Genomic DNA, 13,575 nt, shown 5'->3' with positions numbered 1-13,575 from the left:
TTGCCCAACCTAGGTCGAGGCACAGACACAGTCTCAATGGGGATAGCTGAGCTGACTACGCTGACTGTGCTAGTGGCAGACTCCACTAAGCTGGCAGGCTGGCTTTCAGCCTGCTGCCTGGCCTGGATCCTATTTCATTGTGAAGCTAGAGGAGTTAGAGCCCTGTCTATGTTGGTAGATAAGATGAGAGCTAGGATGGAGTCCGTCACTCCTCAACAGGCCAGGTCTGGTCCTGTTTGGGTGAGTCCCAGAAAGAGGGCCAATTATCTATAAATGCTATCTTTTGGGAGGGGCAGAAAACAGTTTTCAACCAGCGATTGAGTTGTGAGTCTCTGCTGTAGAGCTCATCACCCCTAACTGGGAGGGGGCCAGAGACAATTACTCGATGCCGACACATCTTTCTAGCTGATTTACAGGCTGAAGCTATGTTGCCCTTGGTGACCTCTGACATTGTTGGTGCTGACGTGGATAACAATATCCCTATACTCTCTACACTCACCAGTTAGCCAGCACCATCTTCAGATTAGCCTTTACCTCGGTAGCCCTGCCCCCTGGTAAACAGTGTATGATCGCTGGATGATTCGTTTTAAGTCTAATACTGCGGGTAATGGAGTCGCCAATGACTAGGGTTTTCAATTTGTCAGAGCTAATGGCAGGAAGCTTTGGCGTCTAACCAATGTTGGAGGTCGGCTGTTGGAGGTCCTGACGAACCATGTCCAGCTAAAGCATCCGGAGTGAAAAAGTTTAATGAAAAAAAGTTGAGTGAGGGAAAAACTAAAAATATAAACGGTAATTAAAAAGTAAAAACCGTAAAGTTGTCAGGTAGCAAAGTAAGGTTGGCAACAAAACGCACAGCAACACGCAAACAAGTCTGCAAGTTGTTTTTCCTTTTTAATTAATTAGTAAACATTTCTAAGAACATAATTCCACTTTGACATTATGGGGGTATTGTGTGTAGGCCGGTAACACAAAATCTCCCTTTAATCAATTTTAGATTCAGGCTGCAACAACAAAATGTGAAAAAAGTGAAGGGGATTGAATACTTTCTAAAGGCACTGTAGCAGAGACTGAGGGAAACTTACAGCAAATTAAAACGTGCCCTTAAAGGGTTGAAAAAACAAACGTATTGAAGTAAATGTATTGCCCAGACATGTTCACCCAATTTCCTTTTACAATTTACAACGAATGCAATACATGGTTTCAACTTTAAAGCCACGCTCAAGAGTAGAACAGGTGGTGATGGATAAGTTCAGTTCAAGGTTAGTCAAATGGATTAACCCTATGAAAGCTACCCGTGAACCCAAATGGCACCAGGTAACCTAATGAGCCTGTTTGAATGTGTGTATGAGTGTGTGTTGATTAGTAGCAGTGTGTGAAGATGCCACTGGCCGTCCACTCATTTATAATCTTGTCTTTGGTCCCAAGGGTGGTGGTGAGGGTGTCTATACTGACCGCCTGGACCTCGATACGCTCCTTCAGCTCTGACAACACTGACTCGAGATCAGCTAGGGACATCTGGAACACAGGAAGACATCAAGGTCAGTTTTGTGTTTTTCCATCTAATGGTTAAATATTAGGATTTGTGGAGGGTAAGATGATTCTAGATCTGTGCCTAAGAATGACGAGCCAACAAAACACCCAAAAAGTGACACACCTTGAATGAGCAGGGTTGTTCGTGTGTTCTTTTAGTTCACTTTGAGGTCATTCTCCCTCTTCAGAGCCTTGTTGAGAGCATCAGTCTTGTGAGCTAGCTCCTTCTTCAGGATGACCAGAGTATTCTTGGTGAGAGGGACCTTCTCCATGTTGTCCTCGTTGTTCTTCTTGGAGAGCTGCGCTACAAAGAGGGACAGAGCGGTTGAGGACAATGTTAGTGGGTTACCTTTCCCAGAGAGACTAAAGAAAGCAATGTTCAACCCAAAGTTTTCCCCCGTTTCCTGAATGCTTTGAAAATGACTTCGTCCTCAGCTTGAAGTCATTGGTCTCACATTACTGGTGACCTGCCTGTAGCTCAAGAGATACGAGTTTCTCACCTTCCCTCTCCTCCAGCCTCTCCTGCAGAACTTTGATGGTCTGTCTGATCTCCATCACCTGGGGCGGTGCAGGCTCCTTCTGACCTAACTCAGCCAGGAACTGGTCTCTCTCCTGCCCACGCTCCAGAAGTTTCTTGAAGAGGAAATCAAATGTTTAACACACTGGAACTCTCTTGTTCATAACCTTGAATAACCTTGCAATTATCTTTATTCAACGCTATTCTACGAGGAGCAATTATTGCAAGGGAAATCAGGGATGATGGTTGCAGGCCAATGATGTGCGCAGGCTTTTGTTCTAGCCCAGCATTAACACACACATTTTTTTATTTTTTTTATTTCACCTTTATTTAACCAGGTAGGCTAGTTGAGAACAAGTTCTCATTTACAACTGCGACCTGGCCAAGATAAAGCATAGCAGTGTGAACGGACAACAACACAGAGTTACACATGGAGTAAACAATTAACAAGTCAATAACACAGTAGAAAAAAAAGAGTCTATATACATTGTGTGCAAAAGGCATGAGGAGGTAGGCGAATAATTACAATTTAGCAGATTAACACTGGAGTGATAAATGGTCAGATGGTCATGTGCAGGTAGAGATACTGGTGTGCAAAAGAGCAGAAAATGAAATAAATAAAAACAGTATGGGGATGAGGTAGGTAAATTGGGTGGGCTATTTACCGATAGACTATGTACAGCTGCAGCGATTGGTTAGCTGCTCAGATAGCAGATGTTTAAAGTTGGTGAGGGAGATAAAAAGTCTCCAACTTTAACGATTTTTGCAATTCGTTCCAGTCACAGGCAGCAGAGAACTGGAAGGAAAGGCGGCCAAATAAGCTGTTGGCTTTAGGGATGATCGGTGAGATACACGGGAGCGCGTGCTACGGGTGGGTGTTGCAATTGTGACCAGTGAACTGAGATAAGACGGAGCTTTACCTAGCATGGACATGGAGATGACCTGGAGCCTGTGGGTCTGGCGACGAATATGTAGCGAGGGCCAGCCGACTAGAGCATACAGGTCGCAGTGGTGGGTGGTATAAGGTGCTTTAGTAACAAAACGGATTGCACTGTGATAAACTGCATCCAGTTTGCTGAGTAGAGTATTGGAAGCTATTTTGTAGATGACATCGCCGAAGTCGAGGATCGGTAGGATAGTCAGTTTTACTAGGGTAAGTTTGGCGGCGTGAGTGAAGGAGGCTTTGTTGCGAATAGAAAGCCGACTCTAGATTTGATTTTAGATTGGAGATGTTTGATATGAGTCTGGAAGGAGAGTTTACAGTCTAGCCAGACACCTAGGTACTTATAGATGTCCACATATTCTAGGTCGGAACATCCAGGGTGGTGATGCTAGTCGGGCATACGGGTGCAGGCAGCGAACGGTTGAAAAGCATGCATTTGGTTTTACTAGCGTTTTAGAGCAGTTGGAGGCCACGGAAAGAGTGTTGTATGGCATTGAAGCTCGTTTGGATAGCACAGTGTCCAAGGAAGGGTATACAGAATGGTGTCGTCTGCGTAGAGGTGGATCAGGGAATCGCCAGCAGCAAGAGCAACATCATTGATATATACAGAGAAAAGAGTCGGCCCGAGAATTGAACCCTGTGGCACCCCCATAGAGACTGCCAGAGGACCAGACAACATGCCCTCCGATTTGACACACTGAACTCTGTCTGCAAAGTAGTTGGTGAACCAGGCAAGGCAGTCATTAGAAAAACCGAGGCTACTGAGTCTGCCGATAAGAATATGGTGATTGACAGAGTCGAAAGCCTTGGCCAGGTCGATGAAGACGGCTGCACAGTACTGTCTTTTATCGATGGCGGTTATGATATCGTTTAGTACCTTGAGCGTGGCTGAGGTGCACCCGCGACCGGCTCGGAAACGAGATTGCACAGCGGAGAAGGTACGGTGGGATTCGAGATAAATATATAATAATAACCAAAGTGTCTTCCATTTTTACTGCGTATGAGTTGGGCAGCAGCAAAATCCTACACATAGTGAAGCCAGCACCCATCTAAATCCTAAACTCTTAAAAATGACCCCCACACTTTACAAAATAGTCATTTTTTTACAATGCATCTAACCAAATAACTGAGTAGCGCTTTCGGTCCCACTTACGTTGATGATGGAGTCCTTCTCCGTCAGCAGGGCCCTGAGCTCGGCAGTCTCCAGGTAACCCTCCTGTGTTGCCTCAGAACTCTGTTTCTCTGCCAAGGCCAGCTGCTGCTGCCGGACAAACAGCTGTCGCTTCAGCTCCTGGATCTCCTGGGTGCGCTCAGACAGTGTGCGGTTATAGTGCTCCGCTGACTTCTGGTAAGACAACACAGACATGAAAGATCGTAAAACTACACCTCTTGTAAAAATGACATGTTATTGGGTGTAGATGAATGTGTCTGAGACAGATTGGAGGATATGAACGTGTGTGTGTATGTACATTGAGCAGCTGGTCGTTGCTGCTGATGGTGGACAGCAGGCCCTCCACGGTGCTCTTGTTGTTCTCCACCAGCCTCTCCCGGGCCTTAACTGCCTCCGCCAGCATGGCCTCTGTCACCTTTAACCTCTGACCCATCTGCTCTGCAAGGTCACAGGCCTGAGACTGGGACTGACTAAGCAGGGCATTCGCCATCTCCTACACACAGAGAGGGGGATGGAGAGACACGGAGAGAAATAATTAGTTGAATATATATTTTTGTTCAACCTTTATTTATCCAGCTTGTCCCTTGGAGAAAAAACTTTTTTCCAAGATAGACGTGATCTAAGAAGGCAGTATATTATTACTGTATGACTGTGTCGAGTGAGTGTCCATTTTTGTGGATATTTGTTGTGAGTATATTGCAAACTGTGTGTTTTTATATGTGTTATGTACAGTTCCAGTCAGGCCGGCAGGGTAGCCTAGTGGTTTAGAGCGATGGACTAGTAACGGAAAGGTTGCAAGTTCAAATCCCCAAGCTGACAAGGTACAAATCTGTCGTTCTGCCCCTGAACATGCAGTTAACCCACTGTTCCTAGGCTGTCATTGAAAATAAGAATTTGTTCTTAACTGACTTGCCTAGTTAAATGAAGGTAAAATAAATAATAAAAAAATTCAAGGGTTTCTCTTTATTTTCACTATTTTCTACATTGTAGAATAATAGTGAAGACATCAAAACTATGAAATAACACATATGGAATCATGTAGTAACCAAAAAAGTTTGAGATTCTTCAAAGTAGCCACCCTTTGCCTCGATGACAGCTTTGCACACTCTTGGCATTCTCTCAACCAGCTTCACCTGGAATGCTTTTCCAACAGTCTAGAAGGAGTTCCCACATATGCTTAACACTTGTTGCCTGATTTTCCTTCACTCTGTGGTCCAACTCATCCCAAACCATCTCAATTGGGTTGAGGTCGGATGATTGTGGAGGCCAGGTCATCTGATGCAGCACTCCATCACTCTCCTTCTTGGTCAAATAGCCCTTACACAGCCTGGAGGTGTTTTGGGTCATTGTCCTGTTGAAAAACAAATGATACTAACACTAAGCGCAAACCAGATGGGATTGGGTATCACTACAGAATGCTGTGGTAGCCATGCTGGTTAAGTGTGCCTTGAATTCTAAATAAATCACAGACAGTGTCACCAGCAAAGCACCCCCACGCCATCACACCTCTTTCCTCATGCTTTACGGTGGGAACCACACATGTAGAGATCCTCCATTCACCTACTCTGCATCTCTCAACGACACTCAACGGTGGTTGGAACCAAAAATCACAAATTTGGACTCATCAGACCAAAGGACAGATGTCTACCGGTCTAATGTCTATTGCTCGTGTTTCTTGGCCCAAGCAAGTCTTTTCCTCCTATTGGTGTCCTTTAGTAGTGGTTTCTTTGCATCAATTTGACCACGAAGGCCTGATTCATGCAGTCTCCACTGAACAGTTGATGTGGAGATGTGTCTGTTACTTGAGCTCTGAAGCATTAATTTGGGCTGAAATATCTGAGGTGCAGTTAACTCTAATGAACTTATCTTCTGAAGCAGAGGTAACTCTGGGTCTTCCTTTCCTGTGGCGGTCCTCATGAGAGCCAGTTTCATCATAGCGCTTGATGGTTCTTGCGACTGCACTTGAAGAAACTTTCAATGTTCTTGACATTTTCAGGATTGACTGACTTTCATGTCTTAAAGTAATGATGGACTGCTGTTTCTCTTTGCTTATTTGAGCTGTTCTTGCCATAATATGGACTTGGTCTTTTACCAAATAGGGCTATCTTCTGTATACCAAACCTACCTTGTCACAACACAACTGATTGGCTGAAACATATTAAGAAGGAAAGAAATTCCACAAATAAACTTTTAACAATGCACACCTGTTAATTGAAATGCATTCCAGGTGACTACCTCATGAAGCGGGTTGAGAGAATGCCAAGAGTGTGCAAAGCTGTCATCGAGGCAAAGGGAGGATACTTTGAAGAATCTCAAATCTCAAATATATTTGTTTAACACTTTTTTGGCTACTACATGATTCCATAGGTGTTATGTCATAGTTTTGATGTCTTCACTATTGTTCTACAATGTAAACATTTGTCAAAATAAAGAAAACACTTTTGATGGGTACTGTGTATCTACGGGGATATGTACGTACTGTAAGTATGTGTCTATGTGTGAGTGAATGAATGAGTGGGTGAATGAGTGGGTGGATGGGTGAGTGAGTGCATGCATTAGCATGTTTCTTAGTGCGTGTCTCAACAGCCTACCTCCATGTCCTTGGTCTTGCACTCCAGGCAGAGCTGCAGCTGGCTAATGATGGCATCCTTCTCCTTGCAGGCCCAGTTCAGGTTGTCCTCCACGTCCTGCTTGGCCTGCTGCAGGTTTTTCAGCATGTTCACAAGGTACTGTAGCTCCACGTCCTTCTCCTTTATCAACGTGTCAAAACTCTGGAGTTCGGGAGAGAGAATATGTGTTAGTCCAAGAGGTGTGAAAAATAGTGCCGTCTGAGACTTCATTGAACATGCTTTTTACCCCAGGAGTAAGGCAAAGTGTAGCTATCACCATCAAATCCTCTCAGATCTCCACAAGTGTCTATGGATTGCAAACAGTGTGAGCACTGAGCAGTCAAGGTAGTGTGAACAGCACTAGTGGTCCCTACATTGATCGTGTCCTCATTGTAAGACAGCAGTTTGTTGAGTCTCTCCAGGTCCCTCGCCTTCTCCCTGAGTGACAGGTGCAGCTGGTGGATCTCATTGTCTTTCTCTTCTAGAGCCGCAAACTTATCATCCAGCGCTTCCTGTAGAGGAGCAATACAACAGGCTGATAATGAAGACTGTAGATGCTTACAACATTCTTTGTCAGATGAGACAGATCTAGAACACGAGAGAAAGTGTGTGTGTGAGTGAGTGAAATATTTTATTTTAAAAAGACATTGATGGAAAGCACACCTCCAGAGCCTTCTCTTTCTGTTTCAGTTGTTCTCGTAGCTTTGACAGCATGGTGTCGCTTCCCCCAGGACTTCTGCTCTGTTCCATGTCTCTCGTTATGTTCATGTACTCCTGAGAGGAAGAGAGAGAATAGACAGAGAGAGGAGGTAGAGAAAGTGAGAGAAAATAGTGTGAAAGTTAGACAAGGAACAAGATAGAATAGAGACAGAAAAAAAAGAACCAGTCCCCGTACCAGCACCAGTCCCCGTGCCAGCACAAGTCCCCGTGCCAGCACCAGTCCCCGTGCTAGCACCAGTTCCCGTGCCAGAACCAGTTCCCGTGCTAGCACATCGCCTTTACCTAGTTTCACCCATAGAAACTATAGAATTGGCCTCTCCAAATGGTCAGGGTTAGAGGCTCTAAACCCCTTCTATAGATTATATTTCCATGGTTTCACCTAGAGTTTCTCTAGTTCTTAGACTATCCATTTCTTCTTCACTGCCCTCCTGCATTATGTCTCTCTACCTGCAGCTGCTGCTCCTTGTCGGTCAGGCAAGTGGTGAGGCGCTGGATGGTGACCTCATGGCCCTGCAGCCTCCTCTTGGTCTGCTCCAGCAGCTCCTGGTACTGCTGCTTCAGGCTGCTCTCCCTCTCGCCCGGCTCCACGGTCAGTTTCTTCAGCTGGTTCTGCACCTCCTGGGGGTTAGAACAATGCCACTGTGTGGTTGCATTGAAAATACGTATTTTAAACGGCTTTTGAACCAAAACCACAAACCAAACCAGTATTTTCAACGTCTTGTGCTCATAAGGTACATTGATTACAGGTAGGGTCGGAGTTTTCTTTCCTGGTCGGGTCACGTGGTTAGCAAAAGCACTGAAAATAAGTCACCCTCATATTTTGGGCAAAGGGCTTTGGGTAATACACTCTGCATTATATTACATAAAACCATGTAGTTATGTGGTAAAAAAACAAACAAAAAAACAGCAGACCTGCTGCCAGCTTGCCGTTATCAAAGTTTTCCCTCACAATGACAGAATAGAAATTCCTCCCGTGGGCTTACATTGAGGGCCTTGTCGACCTTCTGCTGCTGCAACTCCTCCAGCAACTGGTCCAGCTGCTCCTTGGCCTGCTGCAGGTCAGACAGCTCCTGCTTCTGCCTGCCCAGGGAGCGCTGCAGCTTCTGGGCCTCCAGCAGCTTGGTTTGGTGCTCCCCTTGGAGCTGGGCCAGCTCCTCCTGCTTCTCCATCAAAAGGCTCTGGTGCTCCTCCACACCCTAGGGGAAAGCATGAAATTAGGATACAGTTAGAGAAGCAGGAGACCTCTTTTTGTCTTTTTAGTTTGTGGCGTACATGTTGAGTCTGCATTTGTGACCTTTTATAAACACGCATATACTGTACACACATTCAGTCCCTCCAGGACTTCAGGGGGATTTTATGTGATATTTGCAGACAAAAATGTTTGATTCTGCTGTGACAGTTCTGACATTTTGCATGGCAATATGCAGGGATTTTCTCCAATTTGTCCCGAAAATGCGCTGACAAGGGAAACAGTTTGATTGGGTCTTGATTGAACCATATGAGGTAAATGTGCATTGGCTGGTTGAAATTGCGAGCCCTCTTTTTGAACTACGGTGATGTGTCAGTTTTATATGTAATATTGAGCTGATTTTAATGTTTTATGAGGTAACATTGCAGTGATTGGTCAAATTTGCAATCCCTCGCAAAATATGGGGAGAATTGTTAATTTCGCAAAAAGGTTTTGATCGAGGAATCCTGGAGGGACAGCACATTGGAATTACAGCAGAGTAGCAGAGTTACAATGCCTTTATAGGTGTTTAGCTAATGACATCATATGACATAGCAAGCCCGACTGCGGAGTGACTGACGTGGCACACAGCCATTGGTGGATGAGTTTAGTGCGACTGCAATGTATTGAGCCTGGAACAGGACCAATGCTAAGTGTCTGGTCTGACGTCTTGCCTGGTATTTCTGGATCTGGGCTTTGTGCGCCGTCTCCCTGGCTTTCACTAAAACCTCGTCCCTGTCCTCAATCTCATGGTACAGCTCTTCAATCTGGAACACACAGACAGACAGGCAGACAGACAGGCAGACAGGGCAGGGCAAGGCAAGGCAAGGCAAGGCAAGGCAAGGCAAGGCAAGGCAAGGCAAGGCAAGGCAAGGCAGGCAGGCAGGCAGGTTAGTGTGATGATGTTACATAAGCCCTCAGTCTGCGTAACACAGATGGCATAGCGTATGGGGAAAAACTATAATGGTCAACATTCTGTCATACATTGGTATATTTACAACAGTATATTATCATTTCACACGATCAAATTGTGTTGTCATGGTCAGCACTCATTGGAGAAAGAAAAGCAGTTGAAAAAGCAATATACAAATCAACCTTACCTCTTTTTCTTTCTCCTTGAGCAGTAGAGTGAGTCCCTGGATGGTTTTGTCTTGTTTCAGAGTGTTATTTTTCTCAGTGGTGAGCTCGTTCTCAGTGTCCTCCAGTTTACCAGACAGCACCTATTAAAACACACCAGGAGTCAGGGACCTTAAGTAGCCAGAACAGTAGATGAATCTGCCTCTAACATGTTAGATTGGTCATTTTCTCTTTCCACCTCAATCTACCTTGTTGTTGTTCTGGGTGTCCTCCAGGGTCTTGGAGAGGTTCTGGTTGGTTGCTCTGAACTGGTTCATCTCCTCACTCAGCTGCCTGTGGGCTGTCTCCAGTCTGCTCACTTCACTCTGATGCTCAGTGAAACCCTGGAAAAGTAAAGCACAAGATTCAGGAATATTCATCAACATGGAGGGATGAGTTGGCTAACAAAGGACAAAAGGACAGTGCGTTAACAGAGGGATTATTTATAGTATTGTGTCCAATACTAGGACACATGGGCAAAGATCAGCTTTAAATCCCATTTAGTTTTTAATCTTTAATCATTCAAAACAATTTATGATTCCAATTCTGTATAAATGCCACATGAGCGCAGCATTCAGTCTAGTTTAACCAGGCTACATTTCCAGGGCCTTTAGATTCTCTACAGAGTAAGGGTCTGGGCTGACTGGACTACCTCGACTCTGAGCGGCATGTAATCATCATTAAACTCCTCAGTGAGGTCCTGGAGGGACCTCCACTCTGCCTCCCTCAGCCTGTGCCAGGCCCAAGGGGTGAGGCTGCGTCTTGGGGGGAGCGGCTGTCCGTCACTGGGCCTCCTACGCAGTATGGGGATGCGGCTTCCGGGGGCACCTGGCACTGGTGGTCTGGGGATGGAGCGCAGCAGCTGCAGCAGGTCAGAGATTATGGAAGGCTGGGCTCTCTGGGGTGTGGTAGTGCTGGTAGCTGGGCCAACTGAGGGCGAACGCTCCCTCAATGGTATCTTCGACTCTCTGTGCTGTCTCTGTGGCAGGGGGCACAGGGGTTCTGTTTGTTGAGGGTGGTCAAGGTTGAGGGACTGGAGCGAGGCTGAGCGGAGCCTGGGGCCGGGAGAGGCGAGAGTACCCTTGCGGTAGACCAGGTCCAGGTACATCAGGCTCCTGGAGCGGAGCCGTGATGACTGGAGCCAGGGGTTCTTCACCTGGCACACCGGGCAAAGATCTGTCCCTGCTTGCACCCTCCTGGGGACTGAGCTTGACCGACCTGTGACTCCCCCTGGACCACTCGGTCCACCCAGGAGGTCCATACTCACAGAGCGCCTCCCCCGACCATCCCCCTCACCCGCGCCTTCCTTGGTCTGCCCCTCTGACGTACACTGCCCTCCCCCGTAATCCTCTGGGCTTCCCCCACCTTCAGAGGACCTCCAGAGGGGGACCTTAACATTGTTCTCTTCCCCCACATCGGGCCTCTTAGGCAAGGGGTTATGGCGTCCGTAGACGTGGGCCACACACTCCTTCAGGTGCTCCCTCTCCTGCTGCAGCTGCTGCACCAGAGTGGCGTGCTCCTCCTGCAGCCTGCCTATCTGCACATCGCACTGCACCACGCGCTCCAGTGTGAACACACACTTGCCGCACAGGAACTCTGAGGCCTGGCCGTCAGGGTCGCGGTCGACCTGGCGCCCCAGCACGTGGGACAGGATGACCTGGAGCTGCCGCTTGCCCAACGGGTTGAAGATCCAGCGGCACTGGCTGCCAATGAGGCGCACGCCGCAAACGCGGCACGGGTCCTTCATGGTGATGACAAGAGATCACAGTTCAGTACAGTTCAGACACACTCAGATAGGCTCCTTGTATAAATGCTCCGATGTCCCACAGTCGTCAGCTTGCCAGCCATGGCACACAGAAAATGCTCTCTATCCATCTCTGTGTCAGTGACGACAGCGCAGTAAGCTCACAGTTTAGTCCAACACAAATAGTCTACTACAGACCCTAAATAACACTGTGCTGTCCCATGGTCGTCTGCCTGCCAATCATGGAACACAGCCTACTCTCCCTCTCTCTCTGACTGAAGCGGAGAGACTGACAGAGCTCTTCCTGGTGAGATCAGCGTAAGCGTTAAGAAATCTGTCCCTGCTACCTATCCCCTAATCCCTCCTCCACTGCCCCACACATTCAATCAGACTAAATCCCCTGGATGAGACCCGCTGTGATCTCCTGTGTTACGGCTGGCTGCTGTCCTCGTAATCCTGCCCCGTCAGACCCCTGGCCTGTCTACCTAGCCTAGCTGCAATCACAAGGACAACAGGCTCTGGGTTGGCCCTAGGTCTATACAGGTGAAGACTGACTTTGACTGGGGGTGGGTTAAGGTGTGGTAGTAGCTGGTACCCTTATCCTTGGCTGTCCTCCTGTAAATCTGATTTATCTCTTTTGAGATTAAGAGATGGCCTCACCTGGTCCTCAGTCCTCTGTGCCACCACCTGCCTCACCTCAGAAAACATGATAGGACCACAGTGATATACTGCCTGACAACTTAGACCTCTATGTGTGTCCCTCTCGGACACTTTCAAACACACGCACAAAATCTTCAACAATCCACCTGTGGCCTGGCCTCCTTTACCCACTTAAACCATCTAATCTAATCTGACAGGCAGCCCAGACAGAAACCAACAGGGGTTATATTTTTTATATAAAGTTAATCTATGAATAACCCTGTGAGGACAACTCTCGCTTGCTGGGTGCTACTGCTGTATTAACCTAATAGCCTGGGCAAAGAGTGTGGAGCAAACATGGGCACTGCCAGATACAGACTCACAGATAGCGTCCACTCCTACTCTCTTCTGATTTGCTCTGCTCCCAATCACACCCCAATCACAGAGGCCCACTCTAGTTGAGTGTGTCTGGAGTGCTTTCACTCATTTGTAATAACTTCTGTGCAGTTGTGAAATAGATCACCTCCCTTCATAATAAATAACTCAACATACAGTACATGGCAAAGTCATTGTTCTTTTGACTAGGCCCTAAGTGTTTTCAGTGCTGCCTATCATCCCTTTGACTTAAATATCTTTAGCCCGACGTAAACATCTTTACTGTCATTAAACCACATTTAGGCAGTGAAAACACACAGCTGTTTCAGAGGACATGGAGGAAGATTTCCATGTTAATAACTTCTTATGGCTGGGGGGGAAGTATTGAGTAGCTTGGATGAATAAGTTGCCCAAAATAAACGGCCTGCTCCTCAGTCTCAGTTGCTAATATATGCATATTATTATTAGTATTGGATAGAAAACACTCTAACGTTTCTAAAACTGTTTGAATGATGTCTGCGAGTATAACAGAACTCATATAGCAGGCAAAATCCTGAGGAGAAAACAGGAAGTGAGAAATCTGAGCTTGGTATGTATTCACCACAGTTCCCAATGAAATCCCCTTGAGATATTAATGGTGTTGCACTTCCTATGGGTTCCACTAGATGTCAACCATCTATAGAAATTTGAACGAGACTTCTACTGTGTTGTGGGACTGAATGAGAGCAGAATCTATCAGGTGACTGGCAGTCAGCCATTTTCTGATCACGTGCATTCCTCATGGTATTCACTTGCGTTCCATTGCTCATCAAGACACAAAGGAATACTCCGGTTGGAACTTTATTGAAGCTATATGTTAAAAACATCCTAATGATTGATTCTGTACTTAGTTTGAAATGTTTCTTCGACCTGTAATATAACTTTTTAAAGTTTTTGTCCGATGTAACGCTGACCAGAATGAGCGATTGGATATGTATACCAAA

At 46.4% G+C, this 13,575-nt stretch overlaps 1 protein-coding gene across 1 annotated transcript; it reads right to left on the bottom strand.

The window, feature by feature from the left end:
* Positions 1-1,295: 1,295 nt before the first annotated feature.
* Positions 1,296-11,827, bottom strand: LOC139388294 (myomegalin-like). Its single transcript, XM_071134884.1, has 14 exons — positions 10,487-11,827; positions 10,044-10,178; positions 9,819-9,938; positions 9,393-9,485; positions 8,474-8,686; positions 7,938-8,108; positions 7,434-7,544; positions 7,145-7,282; positions 6,753-6,932; positions 4,460-4,654; positions 4,144-4,335; positions 2,031-2,163; positions 1,655-1,834; positions 1,296-1,505 (listed from the first exon to the last, which is right to left on the bottom strand). Exons 1-13 carry the CDS (start codon positions 11,579-11,581, stop codon positions 1,686-1,688), a joined length of 2,925 nt encoding a protein of 974 aa, XP_070990985.1. The 5' UTR covers positions 11,582-11,827; the 3' UTR covers positions 1,296-1,505; positions 1,655-1,685.
* Between the last annotated feature and the right edge of the window lie 1,748 nt (positions 11,828-13,575).

This window comes from Oncorhynchus clarkii, chromosome 29 (genome assembly GCF_045791955.1).
Source record: "Oncorhynchus clarkii lewisi isolate Uvic-CL-2024 chromosome 29, UVic_Ocla_1.0, whole genome shotgun sequence".
NCBI lineage: Eukaryota > Metazoa > Chordata > Actinopteri > Salmoniformes > Salmonidae > Oncorhynchus > Oncorhynchus clarkii.
This window is presented reverse-complemented; position numbering and strand designations above follow the sequence as displayed.

What these genes read in the sequence shown, in the direction of transcription:
- LOC139388294 (XM_071134884.1), bottom strand. Translation starts at nt 11,581, where the DNA reads ATGAAGGACCCGTGCCGCGTTTGCGGCGTGCGCCTCATTGGCAGCCAG. An exon ending in ACATGCCGCTCAGAGTCGAG is followed by an intron (nt 10,179 to 10,486) that starts GTAGTCCAGTCA and finishes TTACTTTTCCAG; the next exon opens with GGTTTCACTGAGCATCAGAG. An exon ending in AGAAAGAGAAGGCTCTGGAG is followed by an intron (nt 7,283 to 7,433) that starts GTGTGCTTTCCA and finishes GCTCCTCTACAG; the next exon opens with GAAGCGCTGGATGATAAGTT.